Consider the following 25527-nt stretch of genomic DNA (forward strand, 5'->3'; position numbering starts at 1 on the left):
GAAGGTAGATTCCCTGTGGTATCTGGCCCAGGAATTTGGAGGTTCACATCCTTTCCTGGTCCTGCTCAGCTAAAAGGCACAAGTAAGTCAGGGCCAACATTACCAAACCCGCATCACACGTGGTAGGACACGAACCACGTGACACAACATGAGACATGATGAGCCCATTCAAGCTTAGGTATCTTCAGACATAGAAACTGTTCCCTACATTGTTAAGGTTTGTTGAATTAATGTAACATATTACTGTAGGGTGGAATGCAAGGCATAGCCAGGTCATCACATTCTTTTAAAAGATATTTGCTACTAAGTGTCATGTCACACTGGTTGTTCCTGACACACTTGCTGGTCCTGACACGTGTTTTGTAATTCACACATGTGCTGTCCCTGGCGTGCGTGCCACATGTGTCAGGATCAGCACGTGTGGCAGGGATGGCACACGTGGCAGGGATGGCATGACACACGAGACATGATCCCTAATATAAAAGTAAAAAGGCACTTAGTAGCAAATATCTTTTAAAAGAATGTGATGACCTGGCTATGCCTTGCATTGTTTAGCCATTTTCCAAACAGATTTCTGAGTACCCAAAATCACATCTTATTTTTCTGTTTTCCATTTAGAGCTTTTGAAAAGGGGTTGGCTCATCCCTTTGTGTAGAATGCAGCTCCTAAAAACTTTATTAGACGATTTTGCAAGTTGCTGTGCTTGAAAAAAATTCCCTGGTTCTATATTTCACAAGACTCTCTAAGAAGGCAACAGAGTAGGTAGGGCTTTGGTGGAAGATATTTAATAAATAGGAAAAAAGTACCAGAATTTTGACTAATTTTGTGTCAGCAATAAGGTAGAATTTATAAATTATTATTTCTTAAACTATAGAGTTCAGGTTTTTAGTTTGATTATGGAGTCTGATTATTCTAAAATTATTGAATTCTCAAACTTTTTTCCTTGCAAAACATATTTCTATTTTGGCCATGTTGTGAAAGAAGACTCATAAAACAAACAAAAAAAAAACACAAAAAATCCTAACTCACACATGCAAATAAAATGAAAAGTAGTATTCTTCAGTCTGTATTCAGACTCCTTCATTTCGTTCTCTGGAAGTGGATTTTTTTTTTCTTAAGTCCTTCAGAATTGTCTTGGGTCATTCGTTTTATTGCTGAGAATAGCTAAGTCTTTCACAGTTGTTCATCATACAATATTTCTGTTGTGTACAATGTTCTCCTGGTTCTGCTCACTTCACCAAAAATCATATTCTATTCCTCCCTCCCCTGCACCCACCCTTCCCATAGCCGATGTGCAATTATACTGGGTCTTACACATGACCTTGATCAGAATCTAATTTCATGTTGTTGATGTTTGCACTAGTATGTTCATTACATCCCCAACCATGTCCCCTCGACCCATGTATTCAAGCAGTTGTTTTTCTTCTGTATTTTTACTCCCCCAGTTTTTCCTCTGAATGTGGATAGTATTTTTTCTCCTATATCCCTCTGGGTTGTTCAGAGTCATTGCATTACCACTAATGGAGAAGTTCATCACCTTCGATTGTACCACAGTGTATTAGTCCCTGTGTACAATGTTCTCCTGGTTCTGCTCCTCTCACTCTGCATCACTTCCTGGAGGTTGTTCCAGTCTCCATGGAATTCCTCCACTTTATTATTCCTTTTAGCACAAGAGTATTCCATCACCAACATATACCACAATTTGTTCAGCCATTCCACAATTGAAGGGCATCCCCTCATTTTCCAATTTTTTGCCACCACAAAGAGCGCAGCTATGAATATTCTTGTACAAGTCTTTTTGTCCATTATCTCTTTGGGGTACAAACCCAGCAGTGCTATGGCTGGATCAAAGGGTAGATAGACATTCTTTTATCGCCCTTTGGGCATAGTTCCAAATTGCCCTCCAGAATGGTTGGATCAGTTCACAACTCCACCAGCAATGAATTAATGTCCCTACTTTGCCACATCCCCTCCAGCATTCATTACTTTCCTTTGCTGTTATGTTAGCGAATCTGCTAGGTGTGAGGTGATACCTCAGAGTTGTTTTGATTTGCATCTCTCTGATTATCAGAGATTTAGAACACTTTTTCATGTGCCTATTAATAGTTTTGATTTCTTTGGCTGAGAATTGCCTGTTCATGTCCCTTGCCCATTTATCAATTGGAGAATGGCTTGATTTTTTGTACAATTCATTTAGCTCATCCACTTTTCCATACAGGCTATTTCTTTTTTTTTCTTTCTAGGCAAAAAGAAAAAAAAACAACAGGTGATCTGCTTATAGAGATGGAATTGTTAACTATATCTGTTTCTTAAGGATCATTTTCTTAAACGGAATGCCATGTAATTGCTAAAACCAAGATTAGCTCTGAAGAAGAATTACGAGGACACACCTACCTCCCTTCTTTATAAAGGTGGGAGCTTAGGGATACAGAATAGGGTATAGACTTTCAGACTCCACTTTAGTGGGCTTTTCTTTGCTGCTCTTTTTTTATGGTTATAAAAGAGAGTTCATTAAAGGAGGAAGGAAGGGAATATTTGAGGGTTTTTTATTTCACTTTTTCACTTTTTTTTCCATGGTTACATGATTCTTGTTTTCTCCCCCACCACCCCTTCCCTGAGTTGACAAGCAATTTCACTGGGTTAAATATGCATTATCACTCAAATCCTACTTTCATATTATTCAGTTTTGTAAGTGAACAATCTTTTAAAACCAAAGCCCCAAATCCTATGCCCAAATAAGTGATAAATCATAAGCTTTCATCTGCATTTATATTCCAACAGCTCTTTCTCTAGCTGTGGTTAACATTCTTTCTCATACGTCCCTCAGATTTTCCTGGATCATAACATTGCAAAGTCAATTACATTTGATTGTAGAAGGGAATATTTGGAAGTGAAGGTGATATTTTTCTAAAAGCTGTCAATAGAAATAAAAGGGGGAGATGTGTTGTAAAACTGTAATAATCAGTTTGGGCTCAAAGAAGAGACATGGGAAAGAACCTCCTGCCTTTCTTTACAAAGGTGGAGGATTATGGAGAAGGAACACTACATACAACAATCAGATTCTTAAATGTACTGGCTAGTTTTGCTGAACCAGGGTTTTTCCTCTTCTTTCCTTCTTTGTCTTAAGAGATGCCTCTCCGAGAGGAAGAGGACTATATTGGGAAACATTAGCGATGCAAAAACAAAAGATAAAAGGAATTTTTTAAAAGAAAAGATAAGGTTTTTCTGTGCTAGAAAAGGAAAGAGAAAAAAAATTTAAACCACAGAATCCTGTTCCCTATTGATTAAGAAAGATACTTGGGGCTACTGGGTAGCTCAGTGGATTGACAGTCAGGCCTAGAGATGGGAAGTCCTAGATTCAAATCTCAGACACTTCCCAGCTGTGTGACCCTAGGCAAGTCACTTAACCCTTATTGCCAAGCCCTTACTGCTCTTCTGCCTTGGAACCAACACACAGTATTGATTCCAAGATGGAAGGTAAGGGTTTAAAAAAAGAAAAAGAAAGAAAGATACTTATCCTAGGGCCCAGAACTCAGGACACTCCCACTTTAAATTGTTTATTCACACTAATCAGTTCTGGGATATATTTACTATGCACACATAAAATCTGGGTAAATACAGCTATGTTTAAATGCACAATATAAGATGGACATATTTATAGAAACACTGGAAAGCATGGAAAAACAAAGGACAGTAGCCCAATATTTAAGTGGCCAAGAGATATGAATAGTTTTCCAAAGGAAAAATGAAAACCATCTATGACTGTGGGAAAATGCTCCAATCATTAATAATAAGAGTCACAAATTAAAGAAAACCCGAGTTTTCAACTCATACCCATTTTGTTAAAAAAAGACAAATGAAAAAAGTCACTACTAGAAAAACTGAAGGAAGACAAGTACACTAATGAATCATTAGAGGATTAGACAAGGGAAGGGGAAGGGGAAAAGCTTGGGAAAAAGCTGGAAAAGCTGGAAATTTATACGAGTTGGTAAAAGAATCAAGAAAATAATTCCTCCAATGTAATGTAGTCCCTTCAAAAGCTCAGTATTCTCAAGCAAATGAAAGCAATCCAAATTCTCCAAGTATGTTATAAAAACCAAAGCTGTGACATGAATCAAAGACCTTTATTTCCTCCCATGAGCCAAGCCAAAATACCACGTCTCTTTCTCCCAGCTCATCCTTCCCCCATCCCTCCCTGGCCCATTCCCAGCCCCTCTTGGATACACAACCTTGACATCCTTGTAGAGATGCACAGGTTCATAGTCAAGGTTGTTCTTCAGAAAATACTCATTCACACAAGAAAGGAGGGTCATCTCTGGTAAGGAGAAGATGTCCATGAACTGCTTCATTGTGTTTCCATGAGAGCTCTGCAGAGAAGGAGGAAATCAGGGCTTTAAAAAATAAAGGGGGAGGTAAAATTACATGGCTCAGTGGATTGAGAGCCAGGCTTGGAGTCAGGAGGCTCTAGATTCAAATCAGACACATCCAAACTATGTGACTCTATGACCAAATGACTCTTCTGTCTTAGAACTGATAGTAAGACAGAAAGTAAAGGTCTTTTTTTTTTCAAAACGGGCAAAGAGAAACGGAGGCCAACAAAATAGAAGATGGGTTGAATTTGGAGTAAGAGGATTTGGGTTTAAAATCTGGCTCTGCCATTTACTATGTGTTTAACTCTGAGCAAGTCACTTTGTTTCCTGGGTTTGAATTTTCACTCTTGTTATCCATTATTTGTGTGACCTTGAGTAATTCTCAATCTCTCAGGGCCACTGTTTAGTTTCCTCATCTACAAAATGGTACCAGGGTGGAAGAAGAGGGGAGGATGGGGAATTAGCATTTATAAAGCACTGACTAAAGCAGCTAGGGGGCACCATAGTGCACAGATCTGTGAACCAGAAGTCAGGAAAATGTACATTCCTGAGTTCAAATCTGGCCTCAAATATTTACTGGCTGTGAGACCCTGGGCAAGTCACTTAATTCTATTGGCCTCCATTTCCTCATTAACAACTTCAATATCTTTGCCCAAAAAAAAACTGAAAGAAATGCTAAATTGTCAGATGTTTCAGTGATATCTGACTCTTCATGGCCCCATTTGGAGTTTTCTTGGCCAAGATACTGGAGTGGTTAGCCATTTCCTTCTCCAGCTCATTTTATAGATGAAGAAATTGAGGCAAACAAGGTGAAGAGACTTTCCCAGGCTCACACAGCCAGTATGTATCTGAGGCTAGATTTCAACCCAGATCTTCCTGACTTCAGGGCAGGTATTCTATCTACTGTGCCTTCTACTGCCCAAAATTTCAGGTAGAGATTAGTGAAAATAAAGATTTCATTTTTTCCCCACTTAAGTTTATAGATTCCCTAGAATATTATCATGGACCTGCTTATGGGAGGAATATGGACCCCAGGTTAAGAGCTCCCACTTTCTTCTTAGGGATACTCTGGATGGATTCACATATGAAAGGTTGTGAATTTAAACTCAGATCTTCCTGACTTTCAGGTCATCCTACCGACTGGACACTGCTTCTCCTGGCCAATTCTCCAAAGGTAGAAATGACATTCCATTACTGATATCTGCCAGAAAATTGTGCCAATCTTTTACCAATTACCTTTCCATAGAAGTCACTCATTTGTTCCAGGGGGATGTGGGAGCCTTCATACATCTCAATGACCTCTTCATCAGGGACAACACTGAGTCCTCTAGTAGTAAGAAGGTTAGATAGTTCAGTTAAAAAGCAGCTAGAAATTACTAACAAGTGACTCTTGGGAACAGAGTCCAGAGTGCTTTACTGGATCTCACCATCATACAAGGAACAATTGCCATCCCCAGACCCACCAGTGAGTACTTTAGCACTCAGTTTTTCCCTCTGTAACAAGTGGAAAAGACACCATTTGCTACTTGCCTATCTCAAGGAGATTAAGGTACTGTTTCTTTTAAATCTGACTGAAAAAGTGGTATCCTGGTTTGGGATTTAGGGAGCTGGTCTGGGTGTCAGAAGGTGCTAGTTTCAAGTCATGCCTATAATACATGCTAGCTGTGCATCCTGGGGGACATTACTGAACTGCTCACTGCCCCCAGAATACCTCCCAAGATTAGATTGCAGACGATCACATATATATAACCTAGATCAAGTTTCTTGCTATCTGAGGGACAAGGGAGGAGAGGGAGGGAGGGAATTTGGAACTCAAATTTTTTGAAAACAAACATAAAAAAATAGTTATGGGTAATTGGGAGGAAATAAAATATTATCTATTTTTTTTTAAAAAGATAAAGTTGCAGAGTAGGTGCCAAGGTGCATTGATATCAGGGATTTCCTCTCCCATAGTTCCCTATACCATGAGATCACTGGCCCAAAAAAGGAGAGAGGGGAGAGGAAAGGAGAGAGATTCATGTGCCTCTGAGAAATAGGAATAGATCAAAAGATGGGATTAAGTGAACCCAGATTCAAATTTTAGCTCTGCCTCTAAGTGCTTGTATCAGCTCACCAAGTCCTTCCCTTTCGTGGGCTTCAGTTTCCTTATGTGTAAAATGAAGCAGTTGTATGGGACAGCCTCTATGATCCCTTCCTGCTCTATCTTTTCTGTAACCTGCCTGGGACAGATTAAACTATTACATGTGGTATTTCCCTTCTCTGGCTTCAATTTTCTCATCTTTAAAATGGAAGGATTGGATGGTCCCAGAGGTCCAGCTCTAGACTAGATTCTGTCTCTCTGTCTCTGATTCTCTCTGTCTGTCTCTCTTTCTGTCTCTCCCTCTCTGTCTCTCTCCCTCTCTGTCTGTCTATCTGTCTGTCTGTCTCTCTCCCCCTCTCTCTCTCCTAAAGCACTGTTGTTGAGCTCTCCTAATACACAAGAAGGGCAGAGATCCTCTCCACACAGGACTATGTGTGGGGATTCAAAGCTAAACCACACAATAGAGGGAGGCTAAGAACAGTACAGTGAGCCTCCTTACAAGGTAAAGAGAGCAATGGATCATTCATCCTCAACTACTCTTCAGGACCCTCTGTAAAGGGGTTGCAATCAGCAGCAGTGGAGGGGTATCCACAGTGATGAAATCCAGATTCCCAGAACTAGCCAACTATAAATACTCTGGAACAAGGTTTTGCATATGGATCTTGAGCAATACTCCTAGAGGCTGTTATATTAACCTTGGAAGAAAGACCTTGACCTACAATAGAGATACATTTCCTCTTACCTGTACACAGTTCCCAGCTGGATATAATGAAAGGCATCAATCTTCATCAATATAGCCTTTAAAAACAAACATAGAAACCAATTCAGATTTATCTCCTCCTGGTTTACTAAAAAGATTCCATTTATCTTGGATAGACAAAAGAATGGATATTATTACTAATACTATAACCATTACCTTTCTAATATAAAACAATGTCTCTGTTACTGATGAGGAGAGAAGTGGAGAGAATAAGCATTTCTATAGTAACTACTATATGCTGGGCACTGTGCTGAATGCTTACAATCTCAATGGAGCTCTTCCAATAACCCTAAGAAGAGGGTGCTGTTATTATACCCATTTTATAGTTAAGAAAACTGAAGCAGAGATTAAGTGACTTGCCCAGGTTCACACAGCTAGTATGTGTCTGAAGATTCTAACCAGATGTGCTTATAGTTTTACCATTATAAAAGTATTTGCCCCTTTCTGAGACTCCATTTCTTCATCTATAAAATAAAGGGGGAGGAAGGGACTGGATCTCTAAGTTCTAGATCAATGTATGATTTTAGAATCCCTTTCTGGGCCTCAGTTTCCTCATCTGTCAAATGAAATTGGTCCTTTCCACCTTCAAGTCTATGATCCTAGGTCTTTTGTCCTTGCTCTCTGACTAGGTTTGTCATCATTTAACTTTCTTGAGTCTATGTTTTCTCATCTGTTAAAACAAGAATGATAATACTTATATCCACAGCAAGAGTAGTACTATGAAGATCAAGCAAGATGTTTACTACCTGTGTGCCCTTAGGCACGTCATTTAACCTGTTTGCCTCAGTTTCCTCTTCTGCAAAATGAGGGGGTTGGTCTCAAGAATTTCTCAGTAACTTTCCAGCTCTAACTCCATGATTCTCCCTGGACAGCCTCAGACAAGTAACCCAAGTTTCTCTGGCCTGTGATTCCTTTATCTCCAAATAAATGACTCGGACCAAGAATCCTCACCTTTTTTTTTTTTGGTATCACAGACCACTTTGGAAGTCTGGAGAAGCCTATGGCTCCCTTCTCAGAATCACATTTTCTTTTGCTTTGCTTTTTAGTCATAATTGAAAGAAATGCAAAATTTCAGTTAGTGAAAGCAAAGAAGTGCACTTTTTTGTTTCTATCATGTTTCACAGACCACCCTGAAATCTACCGAGGGGCTATCTTAAGATCCATCATAACCAGGAAGGTTGAGAACTCCTGCACCAAGGGATTTCTAAAGTCTCTCTCGGCTCTAGATCTGTGATGCTGGATGACCTTAGACAAGTAACCTGCCCTATCTGGGCTTCACAAGTCTAGACAAAAGGACTTATAAGGTCCTTTTTAGACTTTAAACTAAGATCCATCTCTCATCAATGGGGAAGTGTCCTCCAGTAGAGACTATCCCAACCTTTCCAGACCTACTCTCATCCTGAGTGACTTTCATCGGTTTCTCCATAAATTCTCCAATAGAGAATCCACGCAATATACCACTGGCCTTCCTCTGGCTCTATTTTTTTTCCTATATAGTGAACCTCAAAACAACAGCTATTCTCTCCATAAATGTACATTTGTGTGTATATATTGTGGAGCTATATGGCAAAAACTAAGTGAGAAATCAATATCAACAACTTGGCAGGTTTCAGACATTTTTGTCTCTTAATAAATGAGTCCTACTCAAAGGACTGAAGAATGATGCTGAAAATAAATCTCTATTGCAAATGAGACCATTTCTTCTTTTCACATAGTCTCTTTGAAAGAAATTCTCTTCAATGTCATTTTGGATAATTCATACTAATTACCCCAAAATGCTAAAAGAAAATCACTGAAGATCAATTTATGCTGCATAACAAAGGATTAAATTGCTCCATTTAATAGGGCAGATATTAAGTCATATGCAGAGTCTAATTATAAGGGAGGAAAAAAAAAGAACAAACATACCCGATGTACGTCATAGTGGAGTCCACGAATGGCAAAATTTGGGTCATATTCATAGTTCCTAATTTCTGCAGGATACTAAGGAAGGAGGCAAAAACAGAATGTCTTTAAAGTTCTGGCAGAGGGCAAAGAAATGTACACACAACACACTTCTAATTTTAATCTGCATTATTGACATTTCTTCCATGACTTTGTTAAATCTAGACAAGCAACAAAACAAAAGCAATAATTCAAATCCTGATTTGTGGCATTTGCCAATTTCTGAGATGATAATGTTCACACTGAAAATTTAACCATCACTTCTCACAAAGCAGTTCTAGCTGGCTCTAAGCACATATCTCCCTAATTAGATTAAAAGGACCAGGGGAAGCTAGGTGGCTAAGTGGATAGCACCCAGGCCTGGAGTCAGAAGAATCTGGGTTCGGATCTGGCCTCAAACCCTTTCTAGCTGTGTGACCCTAGTCAAGTGACTTAACTCCATTTGCCTAGCTCTTGCCCTTCTATCTTAGAGTTGTTACTAAGGGTTAGAGGACCTGGAATCCAGGTTCTTCCATTTACTGCCTGCATGAATTTGGCCATGAAATGTGATGCTGGTGACCTTGTTTTCTTCCCCTATAAAATAAGGGAGTCAGATGAAATAACTTCTAAAATCTCTTCCAGCTCTGAATCTATCAGAGTAAGTTGAACTGCTGACCTCTAAACTCCCTTCCACCTCTATAATCAATTCAGTGAACACTTGTAATATACCTATTTTGTGCCAGGAACTGTTCCAGATACTAGTGATACAAAGAAAAAAAAAGTCAATATTCCTTGCCCTCAAAGAGCTTATATTCTACAAGGGTATTGTGAACTTTAGATTACTCCACCCTACTTAGTCTAATAAAATCAGGAATGTCTATACCCATACTTAAGGATTAAGTATCTATCTAGGAGGATGGCCTATGATAGACATGTGCTAGAAAATGACAAATTAAACAGTTCGACTTACTCTGATAGCTGACAGACCCCTAGGCTGTCCTAAGTCAAGCTTAAGCTACCATTGGTACAGGTGAGACACAGGAAAGTGATGTAAAACCATCTATATATTTCACATCACTTCCTCTCTCTGGCCTCTTTTGCGGCAGAGAGGTGGCTGGAGGCAGCATGCTATAAGCCTTTCAGCATCTTGGCATGGCAGCAGCTATTGTCCTGTTTAGCAGTGAGTTTTCCTTAATACTATACTGGAGAAAGCCTAGTAACCTAGTTCAGGTGAGCGTCTTCTCTGAGCTCTCTTGGAGTTTAGGCTAATTTTTCCTCCTTTACCTTCCAAACACTATCCACTTAGAAGCTTCTAATCTTCTTCAAAAACCTTGTGGCAGAGGACTTTGAACTCCCCCTGACACAGGCCAGGCAGGAGAAATCCTATACCCTTTCCCTCTCCCTTCTCCTTGATTTCTTCCCTCTATTGTATTAAACCACCATAGATTTCCAAACTGACTTTGGTATTTTAATTGGGATATCCCCTGGCGACCAAAAATTAAATATAGATTAGGTCACGACCCTAAATTATCCTTACAGTCTGTAGCAGGAGTCGAGATAAATATCTACAAAATAAATTCAAAACAAAGTAATTTCAATGAGTGGGAGGTAGATCAAGGTCATCAATAACTGGAAAGATCAGTTAGGGTCTCTAGTAGGAGATAGTAGCTGAAGTAAGCCTTAATGGAAATTAAAGATTCCAAGAGGTAGATTTCAGAAGGTAGAACATGTTGGGCATGGGAACAGCCTATGCAAAAGCTGGGCAGGAGAAGTTGCTTTTTTGTCCGCTCACAAAGGATTTCATTGTGCCTCGATATCATTGTTACAAATATTATTCACCACTATATCATAAGTATATTCTAGATGTGGTAAATATGGGAGATGAAGCTGAGCAGTAGAAAGATTCTCTGCAATGAATGTGGTCAAAGGAAATCAATAAATAGATTTCAAAAGAAGAAATGTAAACTATCAACAACCAAATGAAAGGATGCTCCACATTACTGGTAAGCAAAATTCCAGTTGAAACAACATGAAAACGGACACCATGGAAATTGGCAAAGGGAAAAAAAGATGATAAATCTTCAGACAGTATCAGCACTAGCTGACAAGTATTATAACATATGCCGAAGTATCTCCATCACTTAGCACAGGACCTGGCAGATAGTAGGTACTTAATAAATATTTACTGAATTAAATCATAATATCTTCCACTACACAACATGACTCTGGTGTCAGGGGACCTGGTTTCATATCTGATTTCTCATGCACGGGGTCTTGAGCAAATCAACTCCCCACCCTGAGTTTCCTCATTTGTAAAATGATAGGATTGAACATGATGTTCGTTAGGGTCTCTTCCTACTCTATAATCACTCTGTCAAAAGTCACTTCCCCACCCTGGACCTCAGCTTCCTTGTTTGCAAAATGAGACAGTTGGACTGGATGGTCCCTGATGTCTTTTCTAAGTTTAGATACATGATTATTAAAGTCATCAAAAGATATAATCCTTTCAATTTTGTAATTCACAACCAAACCAGGAATAAAACTCTTACTTAGCTCCCACCTTCATTTCATTTTCCTTTTAACCTTTGCTCAGTTTCCTCTAATCTCAGACTCTGGTCCAATTTGTACAGATGCCTTAAGGCTAAATATATTTATTTATATTTTATATTATATTACATATTAATATATATAATTTCTGATGCAGAAATAGTCATAGTCATCTCTACTAAAACCTGAGCCATAGGATTGGTGCACCAGCCCTTCTCCCCACCACAGTGGCAGGAGAAATCAACCCCTATGTTCTCGGAAACTATGGGTCACATGCCTGTTGATGATGCCTGGGCCAACCCAGCATCAAGTTTCTTCCTGCCAGGACATTGGCAGATGTATATTTAGCTATTAACCTTTACATTATAGCTTGGCCCCAAGCAATGTCAGCTCCAAGCCAAAAACACATCCCAGCTGTCAGAGGTGTCCTTTTTAAAGCACCCCAAGGATGGCAAAGTACAAAAACTCTCTGTTATAATAATATAAATATTTATTATATATGTGTTTAAAATATATATACTTAATATATGTATGTTTTAAGATTTGCAAAGCACTTTATAAATGCTATCTCATTTAATGCTCGCAACCATCCTGGGAGACAAGTGCTATTATTATTTCCATTTTGCAGATGAGGAAACTGAGGCACAGAGCTTAAGTCAGCTACTCAGGGTCAGATGGTGTCTGAGGTAATATATGTACTCAGAACTTCCTGACTCCAATTCTAACACCCTACAAGGGGAAGCTAGGTGGCATAATGGTTAAAATGATTTAGGATCTTAAGGGATGTAAAGCTAAAAGTGCAGTCTCTTGAGGCCCTTCATTTTACATCCAAGGAAACTGAGTCTCTCCCCCCCCCCAAAAAAAAAAGTTAAATCACTTAAGATCATAAAATCTTAGATCTCAAGTTACAAGAGTCTTCAAAAGCCATGTGGTCCAATTCCATCATTTGACAGACGAGGAAAGTGAGGCAAAAATTTGACAGGATAACATCCCAGATCTTAAGCTAAAAAGATTGTCAAAGGCCATCTAGTCCAAGTCCCTCATTTTATAAGAGAGTAAATTCTGGCACAGAGGTTTGACGACTTTCTCAAAATGAAACAGGTGTCAGTTACAATTTGAACCCAGATACTCTGACTTTTAGTTGTCAAGGGAGCAAGTTTACCATTGTTAAAAATAGAAGATTCTAGAACAGATTCCTTTATCTGCCTTTTCTAAGCAACAAAGTATACTGAGCCATGATGAGGGCCCTTGATTTCATTCTATCTGCCAGTACTAGAACTTCTTTAAAGAGAGAAAATGAGGCTAGTACCTTCAAATAAAACATGCAGCAGGGAAAGGGAAAGGGAAAGGGAAGAAAAGCTACAATCAGCAGATCCAGCTTACCCGATGCTCATTGATGAGAAGGTCCCGAGCTGCATTGAAGATGAGGGTGTGGAGGTGCTTAGAATAAAAGACAAGTGTATAGTCATAATCAAAGCCGTAGATTTCAATATCTGACAGACTCATTTCATTGTTGGAGAAAATTGCATCTGGATTCAACAAGTTGCTCATAATTGAAGGGACCAGGTCTGAAAGGAACAGAAAGGAAAAATCTTAGCTCTCGTTAAGATATAATGAATTAGGGGGCAGCTGGGTGGCTCAATGGATTGAGAGCCAGGCCTAGAGATGGGAGGTCCTGGGTTCAAAATTTGACCTCAGACACTTCCTAGCTGTGTTATCCTGGACAAGTCACTTCACCCCCATTACCTAGCCTTTACTGCTCTTCTGCCTTGGAACCAATATGCAGTATTGATTCTAAGATGGAAAGTAAAGGTTAAAAAAAAATTATGAGCCCTAAAAAATAGCTGGGATTTCCCAATAAAGGAACAGTCAAATGAATGATACAAAAGAATTTTTGTTTTCTCTAAACTGAGCCAAGAGAAGAATAATTTTGTAGTTAGGGAAAGTATTTTTCAAATGTATTCCAAAGCCTTCTAACTAGACTCTGTTTCCTCACACATTGAGAATCTTCACAAATACTTTTGCTCACTGGTCCTTAACAGCACAAATTCATCCAGATTGCTTACTACTCCATCTCTAGAAATCTTGTTTTGCTTCAAAGACAAATAATTAGTTCAAATCAGTCTATCTAAGGTACAAGTCAAACCACATAAATCCACAGTTCTAAAAGTTCCCCCTGGCTACCTATTGTTCCCAGGATAAAGTACAAATTCCTTAGCCTGACATTCAAGGCCTTCTGTCTTACTTTTCTAGCCTTATTTCTCATTACTCTCCTTCATACATTCCACAGTTCCACCAAAACTAGCTTAATTGTTCCCTGAAGTCTATATTCCATCTCCCAACTCCTTAAGTTCATTTTCACAAGCCTGTAATATATTCTCTCCATGTCTGCCTTTTGTAAGCATTCCTATTTCCTTCTCTTTAAAGCTCTTTTAGCCTGGCAGATCTTTGGAGAAGGGAAGAATTTATGCCCTAACAAGAGATAGAAAGTATTATAAGTACTATTGTGCTAAAAGGAATAATAAAGTGGAGAAGTTCCATGGAGACTGGAACAACCTCCAGGAAGTGATGCAGAACGAGAGGAGCAGAACCAGGAGAACATTGTACACAGAGACTAATACACTGTGGTATAATCGAACGTAATGGACTTCTCCATTAGTAGTGGTGTAATGTCCCTGAACAACTTGCAGGGATCCAGGAGAAAAAAACACCATTCATAAGCAAAGGATAAACTATGGGAGTGGAAACACCGAGAAAAAGCAACTGCCTGAATACAGAGGTTGAGGGGACATGACAGAGGATAGACTCTAAATGAACACTCTAATGCAAATACTATCAACAAAGCAATGGGTTCAAATCAAGAAAACATCTAATGCCCAGTGGACTTACGCGTCGGCTATGGGGGGTGAGGTGGGGGGGAGAAAAAGAAAATGATCTATGTCTTTAACGAATAATGCTTGGAATTGATCAAATAAAATATATTTTAAAAAAAAAGAAAGTATTATAAGATGTAAAGTGAATAAGTTTGATTATATTAAACTAAAAAGATTTTGTACAAACAAAACTAATGCAACCAATATTAGAAGTGAAACAACAAACTGAGAAAAAAATTTATAACAAATGTCTCTGATAAAGGTCTAATTTCTTAATTTTATAAAGAACTAAGTCAAATTTATAAGAATACAAACCATTCCCCAACTGACAAATGGTCAAAGGATATGAACAAGCAGTTTTCAGATGAAGAAATCAAAGCTATCAATAATCATATGAAAAAATATTCCAAAACACTCTTGATTAGAGAAATGTGAATTAAAACAATGCTGAGGTACTACCTCATACCTATCAGATTGGCCACTCAGACAGGAAAGGAAAGTGACAAATGTTGGTAGGGATATGGCAAAATTAAGACAACAAAGCGTTGTTGGTGGAGTTGTGAACTGATCCAACCATTCTGGGGGCAATTTGGAACTATATCCAAGGGACTACAAAACTGTGCATACCCTTTGATCCAGTAATGCCACTACTGGGTCTGTATCCCAAAGAAATGATTTTAAAATCTTGTACAACTCTCATCCAACTGTTTAAAGGAAAAGGAAGACTTACGGTGAGGGAGCAGAGATGCAGACTGATAAGAGGCAAATAAAGGTGCTGCAACCTAAGTAATCCCTACTAAAAGCCCAACATCCTCTTTCAGACCCAAGTTCCAGGTTCTTCAGGATTTTGATCAAATGAGACAATATATGTAAAAAGTTTTTAAAATCTTAAAAGCAAGCTTTGTGCTGTGTCAAGGAAGTTTATCTCCTCCCCTTCCTGAGGAGTTTTACCTGTCTATCAAATATTCCTGACATACCACAGTTGTGCCAGGTTTTGCATTGGTCTACATACTGTGTGTCAATAAAGGTCAAGGTTGGGGGCTTCTTAGGGGAGAATCGGGGGAGAACCAAGAAGAGAACAGAGCAGGCAGGTGAGGGGAGGAAGTAGAGAAGAGACATGCAGGCAAGGCACCAGTGGTCAGGTTACTTAGAGGAATAGTTATCTACCCTTTCCAATAAACTTTATAAAATATATATCTGGGTAGAAATATTATTTTTAATTCTTACAGTGCAGTGGCCATATTGTAGCCAATGAGTTTAACCAAGGTGCAATTATTACTAATTGAAAATCTTGAGAGTACCAAATAAATGCTATTTTTAAACCCAACCAGACCCTTATAACTTACTGATTTAAAGAGATTAAATGTAGGAGCAGAGATCCAGAGCTTGAAAGAGACCCGAAAAACAAATCCTCTCACTTTGCAAATGAGAAAACTGAGACCCAGAAAGATGATGTAACTTGGGGCAACTAGGCAGCACAGTGGATAGAGTACCAGGCCTGTAGTCAGGAGAACCTCGTTCAAATTTGGCCTCAAACATTTCCTAGCTGTGTAACCCTGGGAAAGTCAATTAACCCCATTTGCCTAGCCCTTGCCCTTCTACCTTAGAATTGTCACTAAGATTAAATGAGGTGACTTGCCCAAGGTCACATAGGTAGAAGGAGCAATGTATAGAAGAACTGCAAAGGGTCAAATTTAGGCTTTCTAAGAGGAAATGCCAAAGTAACACAATGAAATCATGCAATGGTTAAATGGGGTCCCTTAGGAGAGTTTCCATTCCTCCCCATTGGAGGTCTTGAAGCAAAGATCACTTGTCTAAGATCTTGTAGAAGGGATAGATAGGTGTTTAGGTAAGGTTGAACCAGATGATGTATGAACTCCCTCTCAAACTCCATGAATCCTAATAATTGAGTCATCTTTCCAGTTGAACTTTTGTTTTCATTTCCTTGGCCAGCATCCCTGGATGTTGAATTAGATCACCTCTTATGGTCTGTTCCATCTCTTAATCTCTGATCTAAATCCAACCCTGGAATTACTTTTAATATCTTTTAACATACCGCAAATATCTGAAGAAGACAGCAAGATGGCTCAGTGGAAAGAGCACTAGGTCTGGAGTCGGAAAGACCCGAATTCAAATCCAGACTCTGATACTAATTGCATGACCCTGGGCAAGCCACTTAACCCACTGCTTGTCTTAAGCCACTCCAGTATCTTTGCCTAGAAAAACCTATGGATTGTACTGGGGAGATCTGATCCACAGGGTCACAAAAACTGGACAACATCTAGATATAGCAGACCACATGAGAGACTTACTTGCCAATTGAGTGATAGCACATTTGTGGCCTTCCTATCTGTCATAGTAAAGAAGCACAAGGCTTATTCTAGCTACCCACAGAGGCAGAACTAAGTATAATGGCTGCCTGCTGTTTCTAGGCTCCCTGCTTCCTGGACCCAGAACTCTAGGGAAATAAGATCCAGCTGCCTCATCAAAGTCATGATGCCTTTCATTGCTGGAGGTATTCAACCATTCCCTTTCAATTAAGCATATAAGATGTGCAAGGTGCTAGAGATAGACACACACACAAAAAAAAACCCATCCCTCCTCAGAAAACTTAAGTTCTGTTGGTGATCTCCCTTAGTGACACAAAGAGGATTATTTTATTAGGCAAAGACTTGGCCTGAGTGGCTTCTAATCAATCAACAAATATTTATGAAGCACCTACTATGTTCCAGGTACAGGGGATACAAAGAAACAAGTAAAATAGTCTCTGTCTTCAAAGAACTTATAATTCAGAGATTTATGGTCCCTAAAGAAAGCCCAAAGATGACTATCCAAAGCTTGGGCTTCCAGCATTCCGAAGGTGGAGCGAAACCAAATTTTTAAAAGCCTCAAAATCCATAAAGATAAGTATCTGCTCTGTTTTAGGGCACAGGAGTGTGCTGGCGGCTGCCTGAAGCCAGCCTTGACTAATCATTTACATACTTGTCTACCTCTTCCCCCAAACAAAAATGGGAACGTGAAGGTCAGATTTAGAAAGTTGATTCCCTTTTTATAACAGATGATGAGGGCCAGGATCAACAATTAGATTAAAAACACAGCCCAGCTCATTTTACCCTGATAATTGAGGCTTTGCCTCCAACAAACAGCCTCTACAAGACCTCTGCAGCTGCTGCTTCTTACTGGACACTATCATAAGGCTATGCATGCAATACTGCAGCAACTAGCACTAAAGCAAGAGTTCTTAACTCTTTTTGTGTCATGGATCCCATTGTCAGCCTGGTGAAGCCTATGGATCGCTTTTTTTTTTTAAACCTTTATCTTCTTTCTTAAAATCAATGCTGTATATTGGTTCTAAGGCAGAAGAGTGATAAGGGTTAGTCAATGGGGGCTATGTGACTTGCCCAGGATTTTGCAGCTAGGAAGTGTCTGAGTTTAGATTTGAACCCAGGGCCTCCAGTCTCCAGGTCTGACCACCCAGCTGATCCCCTCTCCTTTTTTAAATGCATAAAATCAAACATAAAGGATTACAAAAGAAATCGAAGGTTAATGAAAATAAAGATTTTTTTTCTCTTATTAAAGTTCATGAACCATCTGAATTTTACAAACCTCTGGTGATTCAGAGACTCTGGGTGTGGTGCAAGGGATAAAGCATTAGATTTAGAATCAGGAAGACTTGAGTTCAAATTCTGCCTCTGACACTTACTTGCTACCTGACCCTGGGCATGTGACTTGGTCAATTTCTTAATCTGTACAATGAAAATAATAATAGCACCTATCTCCCAAGACTGCTTGTACAATGAATGCTTTGCAAACTTTCAAGTACTGCATAAATGCTAACTATTGCTGTAGTTGCTGTTATGGTGACATTGCTTTTTCCTGTTTAACTTAATTAGGAAATCACATAAAAAGAGTTCTTCCAAGTAATTCCTTGAGTAAATAAGTGTTTAAAACAATAAATGACTACCACTTAGGCCTACTTAATTTCCATCTTCACCAGCACTAAATTGAGGAAAGGTAATAAATAGGTCAAGACTTACAACACAAGAGTTGAGGGGTTTTTTCCCCTTAATATAAAGCAATATGGAAGTATTTTTGGCATTTCTCAAATTTTTTATTTATTGTTACAAACATTTATTATCTCCCTTTCCCACTGCTGCCTCAGTTGAATAATTTTTATTTTTATTTAATTTCAATTACTAATCAATAAAACTTAATTTAAATTTAACTTAATTAAATTTTAAAAGTCAAAATAAAACCCTCAAAACAAATATTCATAATCCAGCAAAACAAATTCTCATGCTGGCCATGTTGGAAGGACTTTGAAAGGAATACTATACAGTGGCCCAGCCCTTTAATCAATAGCATTCCTTGTAAAAGGACTAGACCAGTTAGTGTTCAGAAAAGGCTAGTAGTGATCATTTTCCTGAAGCCCCCAACATGGAGGGATCCTTGCACTCTCCTAAGATAGTGTGTCATAGGTGCAAACAAGGACCAGAAATTGACCCAAGTATTGCTGCAACTGGCAACTCCAAAGAGACTCGGATTGCTCACTAGAGAAGGTCTCTCTCTAGGTGGCTGTATAGGAAGAAGGGAAATGCTTGAATCACATGCACAAAAGTCAGGACAGAACCCTGAGGACAACCTCAGCAATGAAGAACCAAACTGGAGGAGAGCTCTGAGGACCCAGAGGGCCGGTGTGCGGCAAACAATCAGAAACTGCTCATGGAGAGCTGAGGTGAAAGCTGTGGGATCAGCATACCAAGAAAATTAGAGCGACCTACTGGTGAGGATCGTAACAGTAACAGCAGCAAGAGTAGGAGGGGAACAAACTAGCTAATCGTGCCAAGGGCTTAGATTTGTCTGAAACAGTGTTGAAGCTGCTCCGGAAGAAGAGCTCACTACAAAGGAGGTTATTTCTGATAGCTCTGCTGGCTTCAATGAATCCACTCATTGTTTAATGTTTGCTTAGTCTCAGTGTCTGCCCCTTAGAGAGCCCTAAAACAAATGTCATTGAGCCTAGTGGTTAGGGAGGGGTTGGGCAGAAAGATTATTAAGAGAGAAGCTTCTGAGACCAACCCCAGAGATCCTGAGCAACTAGCCACATTAAAATGCACAGACATTTCCAGGAGTATGCCAAGTGCTTGGGGAAAATCTCCAGAGCATTTAGTGAGTGAATATTGGCTACAAAGGGCTTCAAGAATGTCAGAGAGGTTTACAAGTATAGACTGGATTGTCTACAAACTCAATGGAAGGGAGAAAACAAGCCAGATGGAAATGTGGGGAGCAGTGAGGTGGCTCAGTGGATTAAGAAGCAGGTCTAGAGAAGGAAGGTCCTGGGTTCAAACCTGACTCAGACATTTCCTACCCATGTGACCCTGGGTAAGTCACTTAACCCCTACTGCCTACCCCTTACTGCTCTCCCGCCTTGGAACCAATTCTAAGATGGCAGGTAAGGGTTTAAAAAAACCAATAATGCAAGAGATACCAGTTCTATTGAAATAAAGAGGTAATTTCCTCCATTCACGTTCACAAATCTGTGAGATAGGTACTATTATTATGTTTATATTAATTTCATTATATATACATATATAATTATATTAATTTTACAGGGACCCTTTGGTCCCACATTAAGAAATCCTGCTCTACTATACACATGTACGTGTACACACACACACACACACACACACACACACACACACACACACACACGAATCCCCTCTTTTTCAACCTACAGGTCTGCTTACATTTCACTCCATGAATAACCCATCTCCTGTCCCAGCCCCAGAACAAACTGATCACCTGAAATTTCATCACCCTGCTGACTGAGTCAGATTTTGATACTCAACACCACCTCAGCTCACCCTCTTGACTGTCCATTCTAATTGGAAGTATGGAGAGAGGAGCATGAAATGTCTCCCAAAGCCTTCCTTTCTAGTGGCTCCACAACATTCCAGGTAATTCTTCTGCTTTGCTTTGACTCCTCCAAACGGCAGGTCCCTACACCAAATAACCCCTGGTGGCTTTCAGTCTCCTTTTCTATTGTCTTCCCCATGCATGATTAGAATTTTGCTCCCCAGAACTCTTTCTCAGCTTCCCATGTTCCTTCTCACATTATGTGTTAATGTAGGGAGGGTATATTTTGAATGGGGCTCTGCTCTCACTCTTTCTTCTGATAACACAGCTATGGGGGGGTGGGGAGAAGGAGTGCCAGCAAGAGAATTTTTCTAACATAGCTTTACTCAGGTTTTTACTTTTGTTCTTGTATTTTTTCTATTTCAAGTGATTATTAATAAATTTTATAAAATATAACATTTGGAGCTATTGGATATTATTTTAAATCTTACATTTCTGGTAACCAGTGAAGGTGGAAAAAGAATTCTCAATTTTTTTTAAAGAAAGCTTTTGAGTAAAGAATAGGGAGTTTTCCAGGTGGTAGAGGCCCACCCATGATGGAGCCCAGATAGTGGTGTCTCCACACTCCCCTTCTGGCGGAAATGGATAAGTTCCTCCCTAAGGCAGTCCATGCCCATCCCTCCTGACGCACCCCCTCTGACCAGCACTGCACTGCTCCCTCCCACAACTGATTCCCCAAGTCTCCTGCACATAAGATAAAGTATGTTATTTCCTTTATATTGTTAACAGTTGCGTGGCCAGCACTGACCTCCTGCCTCAGCTACACCTTTCCTCCCCCACCCCCCAACATGGGTCTCAAGTTCCAGCTTGCAGCTGAGTCAGCTCTTAGACCACTGCACACACCCTGTGCTCCATGCTGCCCAAATCCTTCTAGCTTCCAAACCAATTTAAGCTGATCCCCTGAATTTTTTTTAATGCTCCTGGATGAGAGGATGGAAAGTAAGGTGTTAGCTCATACAGGGGTCTCCCATGACACCCTCTATACCACAAAACCCAGTATAGCAGGGAGGCAGCTAGCAGCTCAGTGGATTTAAAACCAGATTTTGGAAATTAGCCTATGGTTTCCTGACCCAAACATTAGGTGAAGTCTGTATTCTCTACTCAAACACCCTTTTGTTCTCCCAGACATTTTTGCCCCTGAGGGGAGGGGAAGAAAAAATACTCTTCCAAAGGTCTTAGTTAACTCTTAAGGGGTGTTTTTTACCTTCCAGAAAATGTGTTTTGCTTTATCTGTAATCAAAAGCCATAGAGCTTATCTGAGTAGAAATGATGCTACAAAGCATGGTTCAAACTCCTTCCCTAAAACAGTTTTTCTTCACAGAGAATTTTAATGAGTTAGAAAAGCTTACAAGTTCAGATTGACTCTGTTTAATATTGTTCCTGGGAGTGTTTATGTTCCTTGGGCATTTCACACTTTATTTACTTCTCCTCAAAAATAAACAACAGAAAGCTAACTTGCTAAAATTACAAATTCAAATGGAAAATTTTGAAAGAATCTTGAGTGATCACAAGATGCAAAAGGTAGATCCCTCCCCACTTATACCTCAGGTTTATTACCTCCTCTCTCTCCTTGTGAAGCTTATGGCTGCCCTGCCCTGCCCCACCTTACCCCACCCTCATCCCTTTGCCTGACTTCTCCCCTGCCCTCCCCTTTCCCTTCTCTCCACCCTTGCCCTGCCTTCCCATCCCCAGACCAAAACCTTCCCACTCAGCTCACCCACTCCTCCCCATACACTTCCCCTTATTTACTTCATAGCAATAAAAACATCCAGCCAAGGGATAAAAACCACAAATAATTCAGTTAAAGTCCTATTTTCCTTAGAGGAAGTACCCACTTTCAATAAAACTGGAGATGTGGTGTCCTGAAGGTACCACACACCTTTTACCCCCCCCCAAGACATTGAGAGATATAAACAAAATACTCCTTCTTTTGATGATGAGCCTATTATAATTATTAAGGAGACTGAAGACATTTTTTATACATATGATCCTTCATTGCAAGACGTGGAAAATTTGCTCTAAGCTTTTATGACAGAGAAAAATAAAATTATTTCTCTTGTTAATAAACCCCAGGGAAAGAAAGCAATTCACTGGCCAGGGGAGAACTTAGTTGAGATGTTAATGTCAAGGGAGATTATTGACAACTATGCCAGGCTAGAGAGGCATTACTAAAAGCAATGAGAGATTGTTTTGATAGGCTAGGAATATGGATGAAGTTTGAGAGTCTTAAGCAATCAAGAGGAGGAAACTCCCTCACAGTTTTTGGATAGACTTATTGAACTGGGAGGTAGATACATAGATCTAGATCTCTTCAAAGAGAGAGATGTCAGGCAAATTAGGAGATAGTTTGTAAATAACTGTTGCAAAGTGGTCAAAGATTATTCTAAGACAAACTGCCCAAACTGGTCTAATATGGACCTTAAGGAATTAAGGAATGTCATAGTTTGTATATGTAGCAGTCCAGCCCATAGGTATTGTGGAGAGACAAGGATTGTGAGTGAGCACATGGTCATTCTGCGCATGGCAATGAACTCTATTCCCAGCGTGGCTGAAGTTAGGGCACAAAACCTTGCTTCCCTTTGTCTCACTCACCTGAGGATAATAACCCCACCTTCACCTTGTCATAATTTGCAATTATCCAATGGCAATACACTATGTAACTCATCTATATGTATTGAGGCATCATGTAACTTATCAATATGTATTGAGTTCATTTACGTATCAAAGAGAATAAAAGAAAGGGAAGCAGCCAGCTCCTCCCACTTCGAGGACATTGACAGGTTTGCCCTACAGACCAACTTCTCTTCTTTCTCTCTCCTCTTTTTCTATCCTGAGGCCTGGCCCTTAGGTCAGGTCTCTCTCTCTGTCTCTCTCTTTTCCAATGCTAATACCTAGCATTGTCTAACTCTTTCAGTCTCTAATCTCTCTCTCTACTGAGCTAGTATTATCCTCTGACCAGTGCAATGTTGAATTGGGATCACTGGATGGGAATAGCCTTAAAAGTAACATCCAGTGGTCGGAGCATGGCTGTGGCTCCCGAATATTAATAATTGATTACTGACTCATTACTCATATCTCAAAGGTCGGCTCTTTCACGCCCTTTGCGGGATTCACAAACTTCTATCCCTTTCCTATTTTCCTACCATAAAGTTTCTCACTGGCCGGGAGGCTTTAGTATATCTAAAGACCATGAACAGAAAAATGATGAGAACAATGAATTAGTAGAGACATTAAGGAAGGAAATAAAAGCTTTAACTGAAAGATTTGAAAAAGAAAAAGCAAGTCAAGCAGTGGCCATTGCCCCTTTGCAGGAATCAAAAAATCAATCATTAACATGTCACTTCTGTAAAAAAGGGGGTCACATAATGATGAACTATACAAAATGGAATCAGATGATTGTGAATAATAACTTTAGAAATAATAACAATTATAGAAATAATAAAACAAATGAGGCAAACAATAACTCACACCAAAATACCCAACAACAATATATCCAAAGTGGGGCTCATCCATGCTATACTCAGGGTAAAAATGCCCCTCAGCATGAGGGATCCCAGAGAAATACCCAAGGATCTTTATGAAAGGGGGTAAAGGCACTGGAATCAGAGAGTGAAACCTTTGATTTCCAGACACTGATGTTTTAATGCCAGTTATCCCTATCCATTCCACACACACACACACACCCATAGTGATGAACCTCATGTAACCCTGAAAGCTGGAAAGATGTATTATGATTGCCTCTTGGATTCTGGAGCCTCCAGATTGGTACTGATGAGTACACCTGATTCTGATTGTGATTCCATTGGCTCACTAAATGTAGTAGGGGTATCAGAGCCACCCCTAAAGGCACCAAAGCTTTCCCCTCAAATAGTGTCTATGGGACTCCTAGAACATCAGTAGAACATTCTTTCCTTCTAATGCTTAACTTCCCTATAAATTTTCTAGGGAGAGATCTTTTATGCAAGATTAGAACTACAATAACTTACTCTCTAAACAGCTCTATATCACTAGAATTGCCTGAAGAATCCTTAAATTTGCTCCCTGTACTTCTTTCAGACAGTCGAGATGAAGGTGCCTCCCACCTTTGAAATCCCAGCTCATATGCTGAGTCTCTCTGGGCCACATCATCTTCCAATATTGGCCAACTTAAATCAGCTGTTCCATTTCAAATCAAAACAAAAGGAGGTTCATCTCCTTCTATCCCTCAGTATCCTCTATCAAAAGAGCCAATTAAGGGAATTACCCCAGTGATAGATTCATTAATTGAGCAAGGAATAATAATTCTATGCAAATCTGAATATAATACACCTATCCTACCTGTAAAAAGCCAAAATTAGGCCCTGGTGGAAAAACATCTATAGATTTGTCCAGGATTTAAGGGCTATAAATAACCATGTCATAAAGAGACATCCTGTGGTTCCAAACAAAGCCACAATTATCTCCTCTATTCCCAGAACAGCAAAATATTTTACTGTGGTAGACCTCTGTTCAGCTTTCTTCTCATCCCTATTCATGAGAATTCCAGGAATATATTTACCTTCTCCTGGAAAGGTTCCCAATGGACCTGGTATCAGCTACCACAACGGTATGTGGAAAGTCCCACATTCTCACAGATTTTAACACAAGATTTAGCAAATACTAAGTTTGAGGAGAGCTGTTTGATACACTTTGGAGATGATTTGCTCTTGACCTCACTAAATGCCATGGTATGACAGGAAGATAGCAAACATCTCCTTTTAGGGCTACATAAGAGAGGCCACAAGGTCTCAAAGGCAAAAGTTCATTGGTGTCTCCCCAAAGTAAAATATTTAGGATTTATTTTAACTGCTGGTACCCGCTCCATTTCCCCTAAGCACACTGAAAATGTTCAGAAATTGAGAACACCCTCCACTAAGAAACAGTTGAGGGAAATTCTTGGAGCAACAGGATTTTATAGGCAGTGGATGCCTTGCTTTGGGAAAATCACTAAACCCCTTATAGCACTGACAAAAAAAATCAGTCCCCGAACTGCTTAAATTAGAGGCAAGACATTTGTCAGCTCTTTCTAATTTAAAACAAGCT

At 39.6% G+C, this 25527-nt stretch overlaps 1 protein-coding gene across 1 annotated transcript in view; it reads right to left on the reverse strand.

Moving 5' to 3' along the window:
• The window catches only part of NT5DC3 (5'-nucleotidase domain containing 3), a 68021-nt gene that overhangs the window by 18775 nt on the left and 23719 nt on the right, over positions 1-25527 (reverse strand). The window contains exons 2-6 of the mRNA XM_007503339.3: positions 13064-13248; positions 9119-9193; positions 7193-7248; positions 5607-5697; positions 4230-4367 (exon numbers count right to left, since the gene is read on the reverse strand). Coding sequence (XP_007503401.1) covers positions 4230-4367; positions 5607-5697; positions 7193-7248; positions 9119-9193; positions 13064-13248 — 545 coding nt within the window. The remainder of the gene's footprint in view (positions 1-4229; positions 4368-5606; positions 5698-7192; positions 7249-9118; positions 9194-13063; positions 13249-25527) is intronic.

This window comes from Monodelphis domestica, chromosome 5, assembly GCF_027887165.1.
Source record: "Monodelphis domestica isolate mMonDom1 chromosome 5, mMonDom1.pri, whole genome shotgun sequence".
Lineage (NCBI taxonomy): Eukaryota > Metazoa > Chordata > Mammalia > Didelphimorphia > Didelphidae > Monodelphis > Monodelphis domestica.